Consider the following 21,493-nt stretch of genomic DNA (forward strand, 5'->3'; position numbering starts at 1 on the left):
TCTGTCAAAACAAAAGTTTGGTCTATTTTAAATCTTTGTACTTAAAAAAAAGAACACCATTTTAATTCTTATACAGTTAGTATGCTATTGACGAACGAGCTATTGACGAACGAAAATCAATAAAATCAAAGGAGGTTAGGTTCATCGATTAATTTATCCTATCAAACATATGTACCTTTTTCACTATAGGTACAAGAGTTTTAAAGTAACTGTCAAAGCAAGCACATTGTACTAGAAAAAGGTTTTAAAGCAATAAATGCAAAAAAAAAAAACAGAGCTCGATTAGATTGAATTGAAGTTTTATCGTATAATTCTAGGTTGAAATTCTTCGGTTTTAGTTTCTATACTTTGAAATGTATGTTTTGGTCTAATGAACAATTTTGTCATTTCAATTTTATTTTTATTTCATTTCTTTTTATCACAAATTTAGCATGATACTTTGCTTATTAATCTTTTGAAATGTAGCCATATGAGTTAAAGGGTCTCGATTGTGAATAAATTGTGTTAAAATTTTGTAAATAAATACCAAAATGGTCACTATTTAAAATTATAAGATTAAAATAGACGTTTTGAAAATATAAAACTAAAATAAATAAAAATTAAGAATATATAGACAAAATGTACCCTTTGAAATTACATAACCAAAATAAATCCAAGGACTAAAATAGTAGTTTAAACCTAAATTCTACTTATCAAAATTTTCATCCTCATGACTTTAAAAACTTGTATTCATAACGCCTAAAATTGGGAAATCTAAAACTTTCATAATCTAGTTTAAATTGTTGCGAAGGGAAGGAATGAATCATAGATGTTTTTTTTTTTGTTCAAAGCAAAATGAATAATAAAAATTCAAACCTGTGAAACCTATATTATGATTTCATGAAAAGTAAAAGTCAGTATGCATCTAATTCATGAGATTAACCCTCCCATGGTCGGGATAAACAAACTCACCCATCAAATATAGACTTGATTTTAAAATTTTCATTTTCTTATTCTATAGTTCTTACAATGGGTGGATGTGCCAAAGCAACCCCTCACAGAAAAAAAAGGGAAGGGAGAAAAAAAAAAGTAAAAGAAAAGCTGAAGGGCATATTTGTAAGTCCAAGGATATGTTCTTATATAACTCAAAAAGTTTAAATTATTTATTATACACATGGAGAAAATTACTTGGCCGTAAAAAAATAGTCTCAAACAGACTGGAGGAGATTCAACACTGATTTCCTATCAGGCATGCTGGGAATGGCTCCCTTTACTTGAACACAGAGTGAGGCTGCAGCAGCTGTTCAAAGTAAGAACAAATATCAATCACAATTGGCATGGCATAGAACTCGATTCTATACTGAGACACAGCACAACCCATGTCGTATGCCGACACGGTCTAATTTCAGTGGATCAGAAGTATAGTAATACAGTGTTTTCTTTTTACCCATCAATGATGGTAATGTTATAAGATGGATAGTGTTGAAGATCGTACCGGCAAATTTCAGGCATTCCTTCTTTGACTTGCCTTCGACGAGCGCCACGGCAAATGACGCGGTGAAAGTATCACCGGCTCCGGTAGTATCGATTACTTTCGCGGCTGATATAATGGGCTGTTTGATTGGTTCTTCCCCTTGAGAAAACAAAGCAGAACCTTTGGCCCCAAGTTTCACGAGAACTTGCTTGACACCCTGAAATCAGGCATGCATTTAGCAGGGAGTTAAGCAGATGGAGAAAGCACTTGAGATCTGATCATGATCCCTGATGATTAAGCAGAGCAGCAGATCCGATCAAATCTATGAACCTTGGCAAAGACTGCGAAGATTGCATTCATCTAGGTATTCAATTCAAAAAGACTAGAAAGCACAAATTATGGAAAGAGAAGTCGCCCAAGTCGAAAACAATGACAACAAGAAAATTTTTCTTCAATATCTATGAGGTGACTCACCATTTGATAGCATTTTTCCACAGCTTGTTTAATCTGTTCAAAGCTTTCCGTTGGGCATCCCGTTAAACGACTTAGCTCACTTTCATTTGGACTGAAAATATCGACATGGTCAAGCAGTTCCTGTGGGATGGGAGCGTCGACTCCTCCTGCATCTAAAATTACAGGAACCCCAGCACTCCTGGCGGCCTGCAGCTATTATGATTCATGAGATCATACAAATTGTATTTTAAGCAGAAAAAAAAAAAACTGAGAATAGCTCCAATTGAAATTAAATTTTGATCCTACAACAAATAAAACATTCTTAGGTATGCAGAAAAAATAAATGAACATCAAAGGGAGGAAGCGGGAGTGGGAGCAAGGAGATTAAAGCGCCCTAGGGCTAAGTCCAAAATTTTTATAAATTAACATCCAATTATAAGAACATACTCGTGTTAGTACCATCTCAGAAACTTAAGGCTTTCTGAATTGTACCACCAAACAAGAAGCTAGGAAACTGTGATTCCACGAAAGCTAAAAAACAAAAGGGATTTAGAAGAGATATGACATCAACTGAAATCGAATCTAAGCCTACTGGAATTACAAGAAACAGCCTCACAATTGTTAGTAACCAAGAAGAAGCTTAATTACAAAAGAATTTGAATAAGATGGATCAGAGGAACCCAGAAACCTAACGACATCTCAAATTTCTTGAGATTCTTTATTTTTGTCCTCAAAATGCATCAACTACACAGCAGCTGCCCCAGAAAACCTTTCAGAGCGGTCCTAGATTCCATTAAAGAAAAAGCAACAGTTCTAAATTGCACTACTGGACTAAAGCAAACTCAGAAAGATTTTAACTCTTAAAACAACAGAGAGAGCTTGCAATTCTTAACCACAACAGTAGAAGAGGAAGATATTATGTCCATGGTATTTCGGAATATGCAGTACAAAAATCTTAAGCCATCATCTTTGCACCTAATTCGAAGAAGTGAAACTTCTATACGACTGAAGCTTGATATCTTTGTATGAAGGCAAATACATAATCTAGGACGGATCCTGAAGTTCTCTCAGTTTGGTGGTTGAAAGATAAAGCTAAGGTCCCTTTTGGTCTTTAGAGATCGAAAGAAATCAAATATATTCTTTAGGTAGAATAATATAGACAAGTTTTTTGGTTATATACCATTTGTACACTTCTGTTGGAATGCCCTTCTACAAGATTGTTTTGTAATCACTGCTTTTCTATTTGGTTAATCTCAATTGACGTTTTTTTCAATAATTCTATTGGCAGAGGTTTCCCCAGCCTCAAAACTGTTTTCTCTTCAGCTCCCTTCTTTTGAATATATTCAATTGTCTGCATAAAAATCGCGAATAAGATAAAAAGTTTTAATAATGTTTTCTTCAATAAACAACTCAACTAGAAAAGATCTGTAATCTGCTTATCTCAAAGTAATGCACCTTTCATGTAACACATTTGATCTCCGCTATGTCATTCAAATTTCAATATTTTTGCTGAGTTTCTTTAACATAATAGAATGTCAATGTATTCATAGAATGTAGCATCCTTTTTCAAGAGAGATATAGATGCAAGTACAAATGAAAATGACCTTTCATTGTAATCATTTAAGTTGCCATCATTTAAAAGATCTAAAAATTTTCGACTCCTATTTCCTATGCACTAATATAAGGAAGCAAACAAGGGGAAAAGTCAGATAAGAATCAGAGACTGAGTGCAAGTAAGAACAAATAATCTCAGCAGAAGGCTTTTGACCAAGAACAAGTAAATCAAGGTAGCTGGCAACATATATAGGCCTGATGATGCAACTGATCATTAGAAATTTCTGTCAACATCAATATTTAGAACGTTGTTTGGATAAACATGCTACTCAATTTTTACAACTACATGTTAAGTTTATCTCTTTGTCTTTTTGGATATCTATGAGTGTTTAGACCAGCTTATCATCTATCAAGTTTACTTTTTTGAAAGGCAACCAACGAAACAACCACATGCAATCATCGTCAAAGCAAGCCCACCTCGAGTTCGACTCAACATCCCACGAGCGTCACCCCTCCTTGATGGAAGGGCGTGGGTTTCTGTTCAATCCGGCTGGAAGCCATTGGGTTGTGGGTGGCATCAAAAATTGGCATCACACGCCAATTGTCAAGTTCACTTCTAAACTCTAATTATTAAATAAACATAGTAGAGCATAATGTGAGAGTTCTAAATGACAAGAAAAATTAGACACAGATCACGAAGCACAAAATATTTGTTGAGGTGGCTTTTATATCATTGAAGCTGGAACTTTAATAGCTCCAATTAAAGCTCCCCAAGATACTTGAGATGAGGTCAAGGCGGATGACACTATTTGACTCTCCCTTTTTATAAACACTTTGATGCTGTTTAAAAAGGAAATAGACTTCCATTGCAGAAGGTCTTATGCTTTCTGCTACCAGAGAGACAAAAAAACACACAAAAATCAAATTCTTACAAATCTCATTGCACAGGATCCCAAAACTAACTGATCATGTTAAGTCACATCAAGCTCAATCATAAGAGTAATGGAGAAAAAAGAAAATCCAATCTCTGACCTTTGCAACTTGGATATTGACTGAATCTGGAATCTCCCTCTGAAGCAGAACAATCCCAGCAGTTCTTATAACCTCCAAATCTTCATCAGATAACCTCTCAGGCCAACAATTCATGTTAGCGCCGCCAACAATGATGATAGAATTCTGCCCACCAGACTGAAGCATCACCACGGCGTGCCCCGTCGGCGCCGCCATCACCGTAGCCAGATGATCGAGCCGGACGCCACCGTCCTCAAGCGCCGCCGTAATCAATTTCCCATGAGCATCCTCCCCCACCTGACCCACAAAGTAAGTGGGATACGCGAGCTTGCCGCCGCAGCACGCCTGATTCGCCCCCTTTCCGCCGGCCAGAGTCTGGCCACTCCTGGCGGAGATCGTCTCTCCCTCCTCCGGCAGCCGGTCGATCTCCACGTAGATATCAGCATTTGCTGAGCCGACCACCACCAGCGGCGGCAGCCCGCCGGGGGTAACTGGGGTCGGGGTTTTGGATGAATTGATGGAGAAACAGGGGAGTGGGAGTCTAGAAATTGATGGGTTTTGTGGATTTGTGAATTGAAGACATGGGGTGGGGAAATTGACGGCGTTTGATTGATTTCTGAAGATCTTTTGAGGCAATGGTGGCCATTGATTAGACGGCGGAAGTGAAATTGCCTTCATGATTCGTCGGAGAAGAAGAGATCGCTGGAACTTCTGGACTCGGAAATCGACACCCTCTTTCTCTTTGCTCTTTCCTACTCCGACCAAATCTCCGATTCCGACGCTGCAGTGAAACTTTGGCGTTTGTACAAAAGTTAATCAATGTTGCATCGCACGTATTGCCAAATGCCAAGTAGTGGCATAAAAATACTAAAAGCTTTGAGAATTTATTTGTCTGGATTTGTTTTTGTAGAAATCGCTTGTTCTTTTACGGATGCTTAGTTGAAGCTTGGTGTAATTCCCACATCGGCAGTACCTCAAATGGAATAAAGGAAGCCACAATATAAAAGCGCAAATGTAAAGTAACAAAACTCATACCTTTCTCGGCCTTTTGGCTAAGATCAAGTGTAGTATCTGTTCTTATCAGTTTAATATCTGATACGTGGGCCATCGGCCCACATGATATTAAATTTATTTTTCTAGGGGGACGGCCCACCACAGTAGCTTGCTGCTGGGGCCTTCGAGCGTCGCCTGGGCCTTACACTACAGCCCAGGCCTGGCGCACCCCTCCAATTTGTAGCCCAAACTTTTTGGCCCACTGAAGTCTGCAGTTTGGCCCGTTAATTTGGTGTCTATCTGGATGAGACAAATTAAGGTCGCAATTTAGAAAATAATAGGGGTCTAATTTATATACACATTTGGTCTTCATTTGGAATGAATTTTTCCATTCCCGGTCGTGGGAATGAAATCAAGGATCCCATTCCCTTTTGGCAAATCCAATTCCTCTCCTACATTCTCCTTCCTTGCCCCATTACTTTACTACCCTTATTCATAACTTTTTTAATTCATTATTTTTCATTTCTATTATTAATATTTTTTCTTCTAATACCAGTTGTTGGTATGATTTTATTATAAAATATAATAAATTTATATTTAATTTATATTTTTTCTTTGTTATTTTTAAAATAGAATTTATTGTTATTTTTTTTTAATCAAGACGTTACAATAGACAACGCACGACTTATTATTAAAAAAAAGAGTTGTGTGATTTTGCAAGTGAACTGTTACTAAAGAAAAATTTAGTTTTGGTATCTAATATTTGACTTCAAATTTCACTTTTCTCCCCAGTCCAACTTAATATTTATCTTTGAAGTTTTGAGAGTTACGTAGTTCGTTCCTGTCGTTTTTTATTAGTCTAGCTAATAGAAAATTGAACATTCTTTTTATTTCCTCAAAAGATTGATGTGACATAAGTTTATATTGTTATCTTCTTTGTTGATGTAGAATTTCTCCGAGCTATCGTAGGTCGCTCATGGACTAATCGGGAAGAGCTGTCGAAGTATCACCTTCAAGTCAATGGGACTTGCAAAAGGAAGTGGGGTGGAGTGTCCCTTTTAAAAGCGGGGATAAGGTCGTTGGAACCGCTCCGACAGTCAGTTTTAATTGTCGAGCCTGAGATCGGATTCCTCAAGTCACACTCTTGGACCTGAATGAAGGCTTTGCTTTTGGTTCCACTCAAAAAGTCTCATAGAGATAATTGTCCACATATCTTATATAATCATTTACTTCCTTAACCCAACATGAGACTTTCTTTGCAATAATCTTACCAACCCAACATTGAAAATGGGAGATTCTTAATTATTCCTACTTAATTATTTCTTAACTTCTATAAATAAAAAACCTCTCTCTATGTATTGAAAATATCTATATATATTGAGAAATCCATATTGCACTCATGGTTCTAAATATCCGTCGACACGTCGACATTTCCATCGATATGTCCATATTTTCATGAGTTTGACATTGACGTGAGGGGTAAATCAATATTTTATAAAAAAATCGACAAAATATGAAAAATATCAACAAAATCTCACCCATATATACTTAATATTAATATTAATTATTTTTTAACTTATTTAGAAACATGAAAATTTTTATCTGTTTGAAATTGAAACCTCGACATTTTCATAGACATCTACATTTAAAACCTTGATTACATTCATAAGAGAAAATGTTATTTATCCAATACATAAAATAAAATACAAGTTGAAATAAATTGAATTATTGTTAAGATTTTTTTAAAAACTACCCAGATTATTATGGACTAAGAAAATCTTCATCTTCAAACAACAAAATGGATTTGGATACGAGGGTGAAGTAAAAAAATCCTACTGTTTTTATAAGTGCACAAAATTACAGCTACACCAGTAATGAATCCTTCAACTTCCAGTCCCACTGTGACAAACTTACCACATAAAATAAAAGGTAAAAAGTCAAGGTAAATTTTGAAAAATGATTCCTATATATTATTTTTGTGGTATCCATAGATATATTAGGCCTGAATGTTAAATTCATGAACTAAATAATGAAAGAAACATGTTATATTGCACTTTCAGTGTTCTTAAATTTGAAATAAAATCAAAGAAAGCTTTTTTATTTTTTGGTAACGTTTATTTAAAAATTGGGAGAAAAAATACACTTTCAAGTTTGGACTTAGTTTCTAACGCTTTGAATTTTGAAAACCATCATTTTTAGTCATTGAGATTGAGATTTAGTTAATTTAGCTATTGAGATTTAAAAAGTCACATATTTAGTCCATGAAGTTTAAATATTATGGTTGATGATCCAACAAATTTCCGTAAAATATTATTCTTATTAATTATTTTTTTAATACAAACATGTGGAATTGAGGGTTCGAATTCACGACCTGATCCATTATGGTGGGTACTTCTTAGCTATTAAAAAATGTATTTTACTAGTTAAAGAAAATAATGAAATTATTTCCAAGGAATGAGTTTTGAAAAAATACATTCATAATTTTTGTTTAAAAAGCCCACTTTTTTTTTCAGTTTCAAATATGTTTGGTCATAGTGTAACTAAATTAAAAGTTCAATTTATTTTTATTTTAAAAAATGTGATAATATATACATTAATTATTTAAAAATTGAAAAATCAAATCATTTATATAATGATATGAGCATTCAATTTATCATTACATGACTACTTTAACAAATGAGATAATTTCATCCGGTTAAATGGGTTTAGTTCATAAACTTTTAAAGTTGTGTTAATTTGGTCATAAATTTTAAAAAATATCTAATAAATTGCTAAACTTTTAATTTTATCTCTAATATATATCTCTCCACTCATCTAATTTTATGTCTAATATATCCTTAATTTTTCAACATTGTTTAGAACTTACCCACTTATGGGATACAAATTTAAATTTTGTGTTTATTAGAACTTTGAATTTTCAATTTCATTTTGCAAATTTTAAAATATATTTAATAGTTTAAGAATCTATTAAACACACTTACCTCTAAAAAATCTATAAAATTGAAAGTTAGAGACCTATTAAATATAAAGTTAAAAAACTAAACTTGTAATTTAACCTTTTATATCTATTTAATACCTAACAATAAGTATAGAATTAAATAATATACTAATCTTATTTGGATAATTCAATTAAACTGGTTAAAATTTTATAAAAGTAAAAAAAAAAGAAAAAAAAGGAAAGTTCACGTGTATCACGATTGTGCTACGGTTTAGTAATCGTATAAAGTAATTTTTTCTTTTTTTCTTTTTTTTTTTTTTTTGCTTTCTTTGAGGATTTCTTCTTGTTTAGAGGTTAAAAAATTCCCTGATTTAAGATTTAAAAATCAGAACTTTCTCAATGCTTACAATATTATAAACGTACAACGAGAGTTTTGCTAACGTGATCGGACGGTGATTTAAAGGTTGAATTACGAGCTTAAATTTATGTTTAATAAATTCTAGAATTTCAAAAAATGTTTAGTGCAGTTGGTTGTGATATGAAAATAAAAATAAAAGATTCAATGTTGTGTTAACTGTTTGGTCGCAGATTTAGAAATTAAATCTCAATTGAAAAAAATTATTATGTTTAATAATATATTGGCTGGCAAAGTTAAGAGGTTGAATCTAAAATATTATTAATTAATTTATTAAAATATAGACTATAAAATTTTTATAATTATTATGGTAAAATATATAAAGTTGAATCTAAAATATTATTAATTAATTTATTAAAATATAGACTATAAATTTTGTATAATTATTATGGTAAGATATTATATAATTTACAATAAATTATATTTTACCTGTTTTAATTTTAAAAAAATAAATGAGTTTATAACTTGAAATATAGTATATTTTGTCCAAATTTTTATCTTTTTTTTTAATGTATTTCTACATTTTTAAGTTTCAAATTTAAAAATCTAACAAGTTGAAAATAATTTTCAGTTTTTAAAAATAAATCTGTCAAATAATATTTTCTTAATCTATTTGATTCACTTAAAAACAACCAACACAATTCACTTAAAAACAACCAACATAATTCAAATGGGAACTATGGCTACAATTAATTAATTATCAATATTCAATAAAAACTTTTTTACAACAAAGTGGTCGTTTATTTAATACAAACAAAGTAACCGTTAAACTATGCTCATGAACTATTTGAATAAAAAAGTTTTCTCATTTCATCTTTAAAGAATTTAAATATTATTTTATTTAATTATAAGTAATATTATAATTTCAAATGTTTTAAAATGGGATAAATTTGATAACTTTTTATCATATTGCTACTATATAAAATAAGCAAGAACTTTATTCTTTCTGTTACTATCTCAATACATTTCTCTCCGAGAGAAGATTTTCTAGTACTACAATTTTTATACTACTTTCATTCATTATCAATCATATATAAACAATATTTAAAAAGAGTGTAGATTTGTGAAATGAAATAAAGTATCATTTAATGATGTGTCAAAAAATGAACGGAAAGTGTGTACTATTTTAATACTATAACTTTTTCACTCTCAAAGCGTCTTCAATTTTAAAAAATCCTCGGCATTGGATGATACAAGTTGACTTTGATGAATAATGTGTTTATATCTATCAATTATCAAATGAGCACCACCAGTATAGATATGTTCTTTTTTTTTTTTACTATTATTTTTTATAGTTTGATAACTAGTGTATTGTTTTTTTAATTAAAATATATGTTAAAAAAATGAAAATGCATTGATCAATTACAAGCTTATGTTAAATCATCGTGTAACTTTAATACTCCATAAAACTTCTGTTTGTTGTTTAGTTCTTTTAAAAATTGCAATAATATGCTCCTTTGAAAATAGTTAAAAAGTGAATAATAAATGGACCAGAGAAATGAGTAGGTAAAGTATTAAGATAAATTTGAGTTAAAATGAAGTTGGACCGGGGGTTCATCTAATTTCAAGAAATAAATAAATATCAATTATTGTTGAATTATATTTATGTTGACTCGACACTGTCAATTAATTATAAATAATAACGGAGGCAGGGATAATTGAAATAAAAAAAATATATCATTTCCCAACAAAAATTGCCCCTTTCATTATAGTTATAATATGGAATCAAAATATTAAAATAATATTTTACAATGAAAATTAATATAAAAGTATCTTGTGAAAAAATATATAAAAATTATCTATGTTTATTGAAGTTGGAAAGTTCACCTAAAATTTCTTAGAACTTTTAATAAGCAATCAAACAAAAGTAATTAAGAAAATAAAAAATTAGGTTGTTGACAAATTTTTCGGAATTAGATTTTAGATAAATAAAATATAATATATACAAATAAATATAATATATAAATCCAAATGAAGTATAACAACTTATTCAAAATAACCTACATAAGCTTAGCTCAACCCTAATTTGTACCTGTCTCGATGAATTTGAAACCCCTTATCCCATTTATTGTACTAAAAAAAGTCTACAAAATAAAAATATGGGAATACCCCAATATTATTATTAATTGATTTATTAAAGTTACGAGACTTTGTGACCTAGCAATTATAGATCATTGTATCTTATTAAGATATTTATAAAATATTAAATTTACCATGAGTTATCAATTTAAATTTTTAGGTTGATTGACAATTTAACGTGATATCAAAGCACGAGGTAGTTGACGAAGAAAGAAAAAAGGAAGGTGGTGTTGTTATTATGCATCATGTTTGTTAGTTTAATTTGTAATATTTTACTTGTAACTATGAATAACACACCAAAAAAATATCAATTTGTAATATATAATTAAAGAACTTAAATTCGTTATAAATTTATAGTATATACTAATTTTGTCTTATAAGTTCCTTTATAATGAATACAATTAAATACTTTATTATAAAATAAAAATATTCAAATATGTTGCACGTGATAGTAAATTATTAACTTAAAGATTAAAGGCTACTAAAAAAAATAATAATTTAAAGATTAAAGAAATGTTGCAATTTAAAAAATAAATTAAATGAAAAACGAGAGAAAAAGTATGTATTTTACCTTGACTTTACTCAAGTTTAACAACTTATCTAAATTAACTTCTTTCTTTTAATTTTATAAAATTGAAAACTTGCAAGCTTAGATACATGTGATAAAATCAACACTCAAAAGATTAGTTACATGATTGTTCTTGTTGTTTCTTTTTTGATAATATTATTCTTGTTGTTTTTGTACTTGTTAGTTGTTACTAAATTTGGGCACATGATACTAACTTTAGGGTTCATGGTTGAATTTTAATATTATATGACTTAATCTAGTGTGATTCATTGTTTATTTATAGACAATTTTCTTATTTGGTTTAGATCACATTGGGCTATATATAAATTCTACAAATCTTTCTAATTTTACTTTTTAAACTTTGTTTATTCTATTGGGTTCTTGAATTTTAAAAAAAATATTCAGTTAGATCCTTATATTTATTTTAATTTTAACAAAGGATTAATACATATGTATTATTAACTGTCCTAAAACCAAAAATAAAAGTATGTATTAACTTGTTAACATTAGTCAAACTAAACATAACTCAATTGGTTAAGACATTTATCTCCGACCAAAAAATCATGTGTTCGAATTCTCACCTTCATATGTTGTATTAAAAATCAACAAAAAAAAAACTTTATTTAGCAAAAAAAAAATGAAGAAAATGAAAACTTAATTAACCTACATGTGTTAGAGCCATACTTAAGTAGGCTTAGATAAGCATTAGATAAATATTGAGTAACGGAATAATAACAATGACTAAAATGAATTTTTTAAAAATAAAAAATTATAGACATTTTAAAATTTCAAAAACCAAAATGATTATATGTCAAGAGTTGACTTCCCATTTAGTTCTGAAAAAGTATTATTTTAAACCCTATTCAGCAAATTTCAAAACTTGAAATTAAAGTCGGACTTCTTTAATTTAAGATTTAAATATTATTGTAGTCAACTTAGGAGCATTTTGGCTTGTATATTTAAAATGTTCATTTTTTATTCCAATACTTTGAAACTTAACATGAGCCCGACCGCAGGGGATTATAATTTAATCACTGGTGGGCCCGTTGCCCGGCCACGGAAGGCAAAGCGACGGAGGTGCGCGGAAGTAGTTCGGGGAATAAATGAAAATTGTAAGGGCAAATTAGTCATTTCGCAATTCATTGGCTCCCCTTAACTGTCTCCAGCGTTCATTGAGTCGTATTTATAACCCGAAAAAACGCCACGCTTTCGCCATTGCTCTCAGAAATTCGTCCTCTGCATTTCTTTGCCATTTCCTCGTCCGAAGATCTCTCTCTCCTCTCCTCTGCTCTCTCTCTCTCTCTCTCTCTCTCTCTCTAGAGGTAGGTAGCCCTTCTCTTTCTCATTCTCTTTCACGATTGCTTCCGTAATCGAACTCTGTAACTTGAATCATCATTGTGTTGCTGCCTCCTTTACACATTGCACTCGTAATTGCCTGGGAAATTGAGTTTTTGTTATGCCTTTCGAAAGATTTACTGGGATCTACGTGTTTTCTTTTTTGTTTCTGTTGGATCGTTGATGGGTTTGGTGGGTTTTGTAGGTTTATGTATGATTTCTTGCCTTGTAAGCATTTTTCTGTTTTGTGATTTGTACCTGTGCCGCGTGCGCTGGATCCCATTTGGGTTTCGATCTTGGAGTATGATTTGGACTGGGTTTGAGAATATACATGGATCCTGCTGCTCTGTTGGTTTGAGTTCGATGAAATGTGTCTGATCTGATACTTGGTTGAATTTCGTGGTAGTTGAACTTATGTGGATGAAATTATGGAAAATGGAAGTTTTATTGGTAATGATCTGAGTTTTTTTCAGCAATGATGCTTAATAATAATGCACTTTGGTTTAGATTTTCATAGAACGGTAGTTACCTTCGGCTAAAACTTTACTGTGCCCTGCAGTTAGATCTGGAGGTTTTGAATCTAACTTTGATCTAATTCTTTCTTTGAGAGTTAATTTGAATTTAGTTAATTTGTTCTCTTCTTTTTCTGGTTAGTGATCTTATTCGTTCTGTATTTTTCTTCTGCAGAAGTTGCTTTGACATGGCTACACATACTCCTAAGAACATCCTCATCACTGGGGCTGCTGGGTTTATTGCATCCCATGTTGCTAACAGACTTGTCAGAAACTATCCTGGGTACAAAATTGTTGTACTGGATAAGCTTGATTATTGTTCAAATCTGAAGAATCTTCTTCCGTCTAAACCTTCTCCCAACTTCAAATTTGTGAAGGGGGACATTGGCAGTGCTGACCTTGTCAATTATCTCCTGATTACTGAGTCAATTGACACGATTATGCATTTTGCTGCCCAGACTCATGTTGACAACTCGTTTGGTAATAGTTTCGAGTTCACTAAGAATAATATCTATGGCACACATGTTCTTTTGGAAGCTTGTAAGGTCACTGGCCAGATTAAGAGGTTCATCCATGTTAGTACGGATGAAGTATATGGTGAAACAGATGAGGATGCTGTTGTGGGAAACCATGAGGCTTCCCAACTCCTCCCAACAAATCCATACTCTGCAACAAAAGCTGGAGCTGAAATGCTCGTAATGGCCTATGGCAGGTCATATGGATTACCTGTGATCACGACTCGAGGAAACAATGTCTACGGACCCAATCAGTTTCCTGAAAAGCTAATTCCAAAGTTCATTCTTTTGGCCATGAGAGGCCAGTCTCTTCCGATTCATGGGGATGGTTCTAATGTTAGGAGTTATCTGTACTGTGAGGATGTTGCTGAGGCTTTTGAAGTTATTCTTCACAAAGGAGAGGTTGGTCATGTTTATAACATTGGGACAAAGAAGGAGAGAAGGGTTATAGATGTTGCCAAAGATATATGCAAACTTTTCTCAAAGGACGCAGATGCAAGTATCAAGTTTGTAGACAACAGACCATTTAATGATCAGAGGTACTTCTTGGATGATCAGAAACTCAAGAACTTGGGGTGGGCGGAACGCACTATGTGGGAAGAAGGACTGAAGAAGACAATTGAATGGTATACTAAGAATCCTGACTGGTGGGGTGATGTCTCTGGGGCTTTGCTGCCACATCCTAGAATGCTTACGATGCCTGGTGGAGTTGAGAGACACTTTGAAGGGTCTGAAGAGGCTAACCCGGCTTCTTCCGCTCCCAGTAATACTAAAATGGTAGTCCCATCTCCCAGGAATCCGGGCTCTCCTTATCAGTCATCCTTTAAATTTTTGATATATGGTAGGACAGGGTGGATTGGAGGCCTTCTTGGACAGCTATGTGATAAACAAGGCATTGCCTATGCATATGGCAAAGGGCGTCTGGAGGATCGGGCCTCGCTTTTGGCAGATATTCAGAATGTTAAACCAACCCATGTTTTTAATGCTGCTGGTGTGACAGGCAGACCCAATGTTGATTGGTGTGAAACTCACAAAACCGAAACGATTCGTGCCAATGTTGCTGGAACCCTAACCTTAGCAGATGTTTGCCGGGAGCATGGACTCTTGATGATGAACTTTGCCACTGGCTGTATTTTTGAGTACGATGCCGGACATCCAGAGGGTTCTGGTGTTGGATTTAAGGAGGAAGACAAGCCCAATTTCATTGGTTCCTTTTATTCAAAAACCAAGGCCATGGTATATACATTCAAGAACTTGCTCCCTTACTACACTTCATCTTTCTGGTTTGTGATTATTTGACTTATCAATCTTTATTTCTGAACAGGTGGAGGAGCTTTTGAAGGAATTTGATAACGTCTGCACCCTCAGAGTTCGGATGCCGATATCATCCGACTTGAACAACCCACGCAACTTCATTACTAAGATTTCTCGCTACAACAAGGTAGTCAACATCCCCAACAGCATGACCATCCTGGATGAGCTTCTTCCCATTTCGATTGAGATGGCCAAGCGTAACTTGAAGGGCATCTGGAACTTCACAAACCCCGGCGTTGTGAGTCACAACGAGATTCTCGAGATGTACAAGAAATACATGGACCCTAGTTTCAAGTGGGCTAACTTCACACTTGAAGAGCAGGCCAAGGTAATTGTGGCCCCTCGAAGCAACAATGAGATGGATACTTCAAAGTTGAAGAATGAGTTCCCGGAGTTGCTCGGGATCAAGGAGTCGTTGATCAAGTACGTCTTCGAACCAAACAAGAAAACCTCGGCCTGATTAAGTTTTGAGCTTTAGAACTTAAGATTCATATATGCATTTGCTTTAGTTATATGTTTATGATTGTCACATTTCATCTATGATGTCTCATTTTCACTCATAATTAATTGTTATGGTCTCTTGCTGCTGCTGCAATACAAAGGCGAAGATTAGATTCAATCTCCCTGATGTATTTTAGAGTTTTGATTTTTGTTGTCGACTATTATTTTAGGATATCAGAGCAGAGATGCTGTAGTCTGCATTCTGCGCAATGTGCAAGTTTCAAATCCTATGAATGAATGGATGCTATTAAATTTTTTACCTTTTGCACATTATTTTTCTTATCTGTATGTTCTGAAAAGTTTCTCAATATCGTCCCTATCGAAAATTAAAGCTAGAAATTTAATAGATCTAAATGTTGGGTAAGTAAGCGGTATTTAGTAAGAGTAGTCGGACCTTGGAGCGAGAGCGAGTGTCTTTATTGGGTATGGAAGTGTCAAGCTCTGATTCCTTTTTTTATATATATATATAAAAAAAAAGTTATGAAAGGAAACAAAATGAAATTAAAATTTTGAAGATTAAAGACTAAATTGAAAACTTTTTTAAACATGAGGGATAAAATTGGAAGATGTGAGACCAAATTGAGAATCGAGAAAATTCTAAAAATTTCATGGTATAGTAGTGTATAAAGTAGAGGGATTAAATTGAAACAAGATTCAAGATTAAATTGATATAGAAGTTGAGATACAGAAATTAAAAATGTAATTTCATATCAATCAAAATGATAGTCGGAGAAATAAAGATATATAGTTAAAAAATCTAGAATTAGTTTCTATATGAATCTAAATACAAATATTTCAAAATAGAACGATATATTCTTTGGCATTTCAAATAACAAATTTTCCAAAATAAGATATCTGTCCTCTACCACACCCTTTTATTTTGAAAATATAATTTAATAATAAGAATCGCATAATAATTTCCATAACTATTAAATCTTGCTCAACATTATTTTTCCAATAATTATTAAAACATGCTATGGCAAGTCAATCTCAAGTTGACTTCTTTTTGTCATTCGTGTCAAATCTTGCTTATTATAATTTAATATTTGATAGTTATTTAGGCATGCTAATAATCACAATTTCTAGCGTGATTTAATATTTCTTAAAAATACATTTGAAATGGAAGTCAAATTAAAAGAAAAGTTTGAAACTTTTCCTTTCTCACAAAAACATATTTGAATGGTTGGGCAAACTTCAAAAATAAAATAAATTTTTTTTTATTTTTTAAATTTGACATAGATTTTGAAAATTTTTATAAAAACTATATAACAAAATTAAAGAAGATCGAGGAGGAAATAATATTTTTAAACTTAAATTTTTAAAACAAAAAGCGAAAGGGTTAACCAATCACACCTGGGTGAAACTTTGAAAGTAGCGGTTTACAAACTTAATTAATTTTGTTTTTTTTTTTTTATTGCTGTCTGAAATTTCCCTCTTTTCTTAAACATGGCTAACGAAGAGAAGTAGGAACCTTGAAAAAATAAAAACTCGTGTTTCACGTTGAAATAAAGTTCATCTATCCAAAAAGAAAAAATCGTTATTAAATAATTATATTTTACTTTTTTTTAGGATTTTTAAAAAATAATAACAAAAATAATGTAGCTTAGAAAATATTTAAAAAAACGCATCCATATCCCAAATCGGACGGCCGTAATTTGAGGAGAAGTCGCAGCTAACGTATTGTGGGAGCCACGTGTTGGCTATGGAAATCGCATGCAATTTCTGCAGTTTATTTTTTCTCTTTTTTTTCCTTCTCAGGGTTTCTACTCCCTAGCTTTGAATTTTTTTCCTTAAGACTATTTAAAGTTTTTAACTTCTATCATTTAGGGTTGTACAAGCTCAAATATATCATTTCATTTTTAGAATTTTTAATTTAGAGTTTAAAAATTTTACCATTTTTTTAATAATGTGTTTTTTAATTCTATCTTCTAAATAGAGTTTAAAATTTTAATTTTTTTTATATAAACAAATCTATTTTCGAAAATTTAGTAGGATTTGTTTTCGAAATTATTTTTCGGGATCTTTTGAATGTAATTTGTGCAGAGGTAATATTTTGATTTAAAAGTTAGACTAAATCTAATTATCAAATAAAATGATCTAAGCTAAATCAACCAAAATTTAAATTTAAATTTATCTTTTTACCCAATTGCTAACTTAAGAATATTTATTTAATTAAATACTTACCTTTTTACTATATTTGAGATAAAATCTCTCAAAAGTACTCGGATTTAGTTCCGATTTAATTAGGTAATTTGATTTGGCTTGAACCAAACCTCTTTTAGATAACTTCAAAATAAATATTTAATTGATTTGTTTTAGATAAATTTTTTTTAGTTGATTTAGTTGATTTGTTTTAGATAAATTTGTTTTCTAAATAATATTATTCTTGTCCTTTTTTTTTTCCTCCCATCCATAATATGGACACCTAGGAGAAAACAATTTTTGATTTCTGTAAAAAAAATGGAATAGAATTAAATGACCATTTTAGTAGGGACAGCTCAAGAGGACGTTTTAACTAAATATTTTAATGCTAAAATATATATTTCTCTCATTTACCCATTTGAAAACTTGGTTAATTTGTTATTTTGTACCCCTCCCTACTTTCAATTTCATTCCTCTCAAATGTTCTTTTAAAATATCCATTTTTGTCTCACTGCTTTAAAAAACTGATCATTTTAATTATATTTGCAAAAATTTAACATCGAAAATTCTTTCATCTAAAAATTATGACTACATTTCAAGAAATACATGAGTATAGTGTCGTGTTGAAATTGTAATAAAAACAATGAGATAAAAAATAAAATGAACGGACTAAAACGATCCCTTTTTAAAAGTACATGATCAAAACGAATGTTTCGATTAGAATTCATTAAAGTTGAAAGTATAATTATCAAAATAATCAAAATCTAAAAATATAGTGAGCAAAATAGTATTTTACTTACAAAATTTTAATTTAGTCTTTTCTATTTTAATATGGTTCAATTATACTTTTTTCCATACTACTTTGTTATAACTTTTTTATTTAAGTTATTTTTAGGATGGGTTTAGTACATCGTTTTTATTATTTTATTATTATTATTATTTATTTTTTTATTATTATTTATTTTTTGCACTAGAGCCGCTTTGTCCTTCCAAACAACCGCAGCAACATCCAACGTCGGACTACTTAGCCACTAGAGAGAGAAATATTTTAAAATTTCTTCCAAGTTTATAAGAAGTTCACACCTTTTTCGATTTAGAACTTTTTAGCGGGAGGTACCTAATTTTATTAGAACTCACTTTTTAAAACTAGTAGATAAGTGATTTTAAATAGATTCATCAACGATCAATTTTATCAAACATAAAAACATTTATGATTCTCTCATAATCATTTTTTGAGTGCTCTCAAAATTATTCCGAGCCTAAGTTTAATATTTTCAATATGATTTTTATAGTTCTAAAAGCTTTAATTTAACTCCAATTAAACTTCATAAATTATTCTATAAATCATTTTTTACTCACTTCAAAACTTACACATGCTTACTCTTTTTATTTTTCAGCCTTAACTAGCTCATTATTATGTAAATAATAAACATGTCATTTTGGTAACGATGAGTTATGGATTTGACAAACTCAATTAAATTTTTAAATCACAAAAATTAAAATAAAGTTTTTAGAACTATATAAATCAAATTAAAATTAAGTCAAAATTAATAGAAATCTAATTGATAATTAACTTAAATCAAAATATATTTTAAAATTCAGTAGTTGATCTTTTGCACATGATTTCAAGTAAGACATCTCATGAAGTAGATGAATAAAATGTGAGCCTATGTTAGGTTTCTAATAAATAGTTTATAAAAATTAATAAAAATGATTATAGAAATTTTTTATTTTTTATTTTTTAACTGTAAACTCAAAAGAGTGTTAGAAAAATGAAGAGACAATAAATAAATAAATAAAAATAAAAGTTGACAGATAAAAATAGAATTTAAACCTAACGTCAATCTAATATATTCTATGAATAAAATGTAAACATAATTATACTCATTACAATTTTTATTATAGTCATTAAACTTTAACAAAAAAAAAGTCTCTAAAATTTTAAAATGTCTATTTTAGTCCATAGAATTTTAAAAAAATAACCACATTTTATCCTTGTTATTATTTCGCCAACTAGTATCTTTCTACTCAATAATACTTGTCTCAGCCAATACACTCCAATAGATGTCCACATCGTTGTGTTAATACACACACTCGAAGTCTTATTACTCATTTGTCAAAAGCAAAATAATGGTAAGGACTAAAATTATTTTTATTTTTTATTTTTAAGTTTAAGGGTTAAAATTGAATATATCCAAAAGTCCCATGACTAAAATGGAATTAGATAACCTAATATTCTTGTCACTGCATTCGAAAGATAAAATGTTGACTAATCTAGTGATGGGAAAATTACAAATAATAGAAGAAATTGTTATGAGATGAGATTTGGTTAGATGAGAAGAAATGAGCCTAGGTGAACAAAATAGGTTGAAGTAAGCCAAGCGACCGAGCAAAGGCCAAATAGGGGCCAAGCCACATGGGTCTACCGGAGCTTGGCCCCAACCTCTACTCGGTACCGAGTAGCGCTAGGCTAAATGGCCAAGCTTTCTTCCCACCTCACCCGTCAGTTGAGGCGGCCCAATCTGTAAACCTTTGTGATCCAACAACTTCATCAATGATGGACTATGCTAACCCAACACAAGGCATTTCAAAGGGGAGAAATCTCTTATAAATAAAGCAGCATGCTAACCCTAGAGGTATGCCTAACATCCCTACCCTAATACTTGGCAACATTATTTCTCCGTTCCTAACTTAAGCTTCGGAGCCCGTGTGACAGAAGTCACACCGATTTAATGCTGCTCGGTTTGGCAAGTGATCGGTTTCATGATCATCAAGTTTGATGCTAGTTTGGCGAGAATTCAAGAGGCTGAATTCCAGCATCAACAGAAATGATAGTAAATACTAAGAAATAAATACGTGTATAATTGAGGTGCATGTACTTGATTTTTATTTTTAAAGGAGAATAAATCTCGTTGGGAGGAATTATTGGCTTTCTCCACATGTCTACTGAATAAAATAATCTAACTCAAATGTTGCGTCCGTCCACAAAGATGTTGATCTCAATGCTTCACTAAAAAGGGTCCTCTATTTTGTCTAATTGCTCTGAAAAGAGCAAAGAGAATTTTTTCGAGAAATTAGAGTAAAGATTGAATTTAAAAATGAATTACTCATTAATAATTTAACTCCTAAAAATCAATTTCAAAACAACTCAAAGACTCCTCTCATTTAATTAACCAAAAAAACTCAAATTTATTTAAACTAAATAATATTAAAATGTTACCGCATGTAGCTAAAGTTGAATTTGGGTGGTTAAATAATTTGAAAAAGAAAAATATTTCTCAAGGTTCATGGATTGAGGTTTTTTCTTTTTATTATTATTTTTCTAAAAAGAAACCATTCTTGGTGTATTAAAAAATATGATAAAAGTACTCTCGGTGAAAAAAAATAAAGGACTCAGAATTCAAATCAGTGTAACCATCCCTTAGTGTGTATGTATTTTAGTACATGAGTGGAAATTAGAACTCATGACCTTTTTGGTCGTAATATCCTAAGAGTCTATTGTTTAATGAATTACCATTAATTTTGAGACATACATTAAATATCCATGTTTATCTTACAATATTTTACTTTTTATTTTTATTTTTTTTCATTTAAACAACACTGCATTATAAAAAAAAAAGACCACTAAGGATTACGTTAGAAGAGTGATGATCATGCACCACAATCAGAATCAATAATTATCCTCATTCAATGACGTCAGGGGAAATAAT

General features: G+C 31.3%; 2 protein-coding genes and 1 non-coding gene across 6 annotated transcripts; 2 read left to right on the forward strand and 1 right to left on the reverse strand.

The window, feature by feature from the left end:
- Positions 1 to 961: 961 nt before the first annotated feature.
- Positions 962 to 5,464, reverse strand: LOC111012879 (pfkB-like carbohydrate kinase family protein). Of its 2 annotated transcripts, none has more exons than XM_022287178.2 (4): positions 4,493 to 5,464; positions 1,928 to 2,119; positions 1,475 to 1,670; positions 962 to 1,279 (listed from the first exon to the last, which is right to left on the reverse strand). In XM_022287178.2, exons 1-4 carry the CDS (start codon positions 5,147 to 5,149, stop codon positions 1,188 to 1,190), a joined length of 1,137 nt encoding a protein of 378 aa, XP_022142870.2. In that variant the 5' UTR covers positions 5,150 to 5,464; the 3' UTR covers positions 962 to 1,187. The 2 variants fall into 2 exon arrangements, with proteins under 2 accessions (XP_022142870.2, XP_087974739.1); XM_088118613.1 differs by having other exon boundaries at positions 1,928 to 2,113; positions 4,493 to 5,460.
- Positions 5,465 to 5,502: 38 nt separating this feature from the next.
- Positions 5,503 to 5,698, forward strand: LOC148208472 (U2 spliceosomal RNA). Its single transcript, XR_015788617.1, has one exon. It is a non-coding gene; the product is annotated as a U2 spliceosomal RNA (small nuclear RNA).
- Positions 5,699 to 12,637: 6,939 nt separating this feature from the next.
- On the forward strand, positions 12,638 to 15,900 carry LOC111012851 (trifunctional UDP-glucose 4,6-dehydratase/UDP-4-keto-6-deoxy-D-glucose 3,5-epimerase/UDP-4-keto-L-rhamnose-reductase RHM1). 3 transcript variants are annotated; one of them, XM_022287132.2, is made up of 3 exons: positions 12,638 to 12,786; positions 13,487 to 15,062; positions 15,151 to 15,900. In XM_022287132.2, exons 2-3 carry the CDS (start codon positions 13,500 to 13,502, stop codon positions 15,598 to 15,600), a joined length of 2,013 nt encoding a protein of 670 aa, XP_022142824.1. In that variant the 5' UTR covers positions 12,638 to 12,786; positions 13,487 to 13,499; the 3' UTR covers positions 15,601 to 15,900. The 3 variants fall into 3 exon arrangements, with proteins under 3 accessions (XP_022142824.1, XP_022142826.1, XP_022142825.1); XM_022287134.2 differs by having other exon boundaries at positions 12,663 to 12,786; positions 13,490 to 15,062; XM_022287133.2 differs by lacking the exon at positions 12,638 to 12,786 and adding an exon at positions 12,871 to 13,249.
- The last annotated feature ends 5,593 nt before the right edge of the window (positions 15,901 to 21,493 follow it).

The sequence above is a fragment of the Momordica charantia genome (assembly GCF_013281855.1).
Source record: "Momordica charantia cultivar OHB3-1 chromosome 10 unlocalized genomic scaffold, Mcharantia_2.0 BLBB01000010.1, whole genome shotgun sequence".
NCBI classification, from domain to species: Eukaryota; Viridiplantae; Streptophyta; class Magnoliopsida; order Cucurbitales; family Cucurbitaceae; genus Momordica; species Momordica charantia.

What these genes read in the sequence shown, in the direction of transcription:
- LOC111012879 (XM_022287178.2), bottom strand. Translation starts at nt 5,149, where the DNA reads ATGAAGGCAATTTCACTTCCGCCGTCTAATCAATGGCCACCATTGCCT. An exon ending in TCAATATCCAAGTTGCAAAG is followed by an intron (nt 2,120 to 4,492) that starts GTCAGAGATTGG and finishes GAATCATAATAG; the next exon opens with CTGCAGGCCGCCAGGAGTGC. An exon ending in GGAATGCCTGAAATTTGCCG is followed by an intron (nt 1,280 to 1,474) that starts GTACGATCTTCA and finishes TACTTTGAACAG; the next exon opens with CTGCTGCAGCCTCACTCTGT.
- LOC111012851 (XM_022287132.2), top strand. Translation starts at nt 13,500, where the DNA reads ATGGCTACACATACTCCTAAGAACATCCTCATCACTGGGGCTGCTGGG. An exon ending in ATTCAAAAACCAAGGCCATG is followed by an intron (nt 15,063 to 15,150) that starts GTATATACATTC and finishes ATTTCTGAACAG; the next exon opens with GTGGAGGAGCTTTTGAAGGA.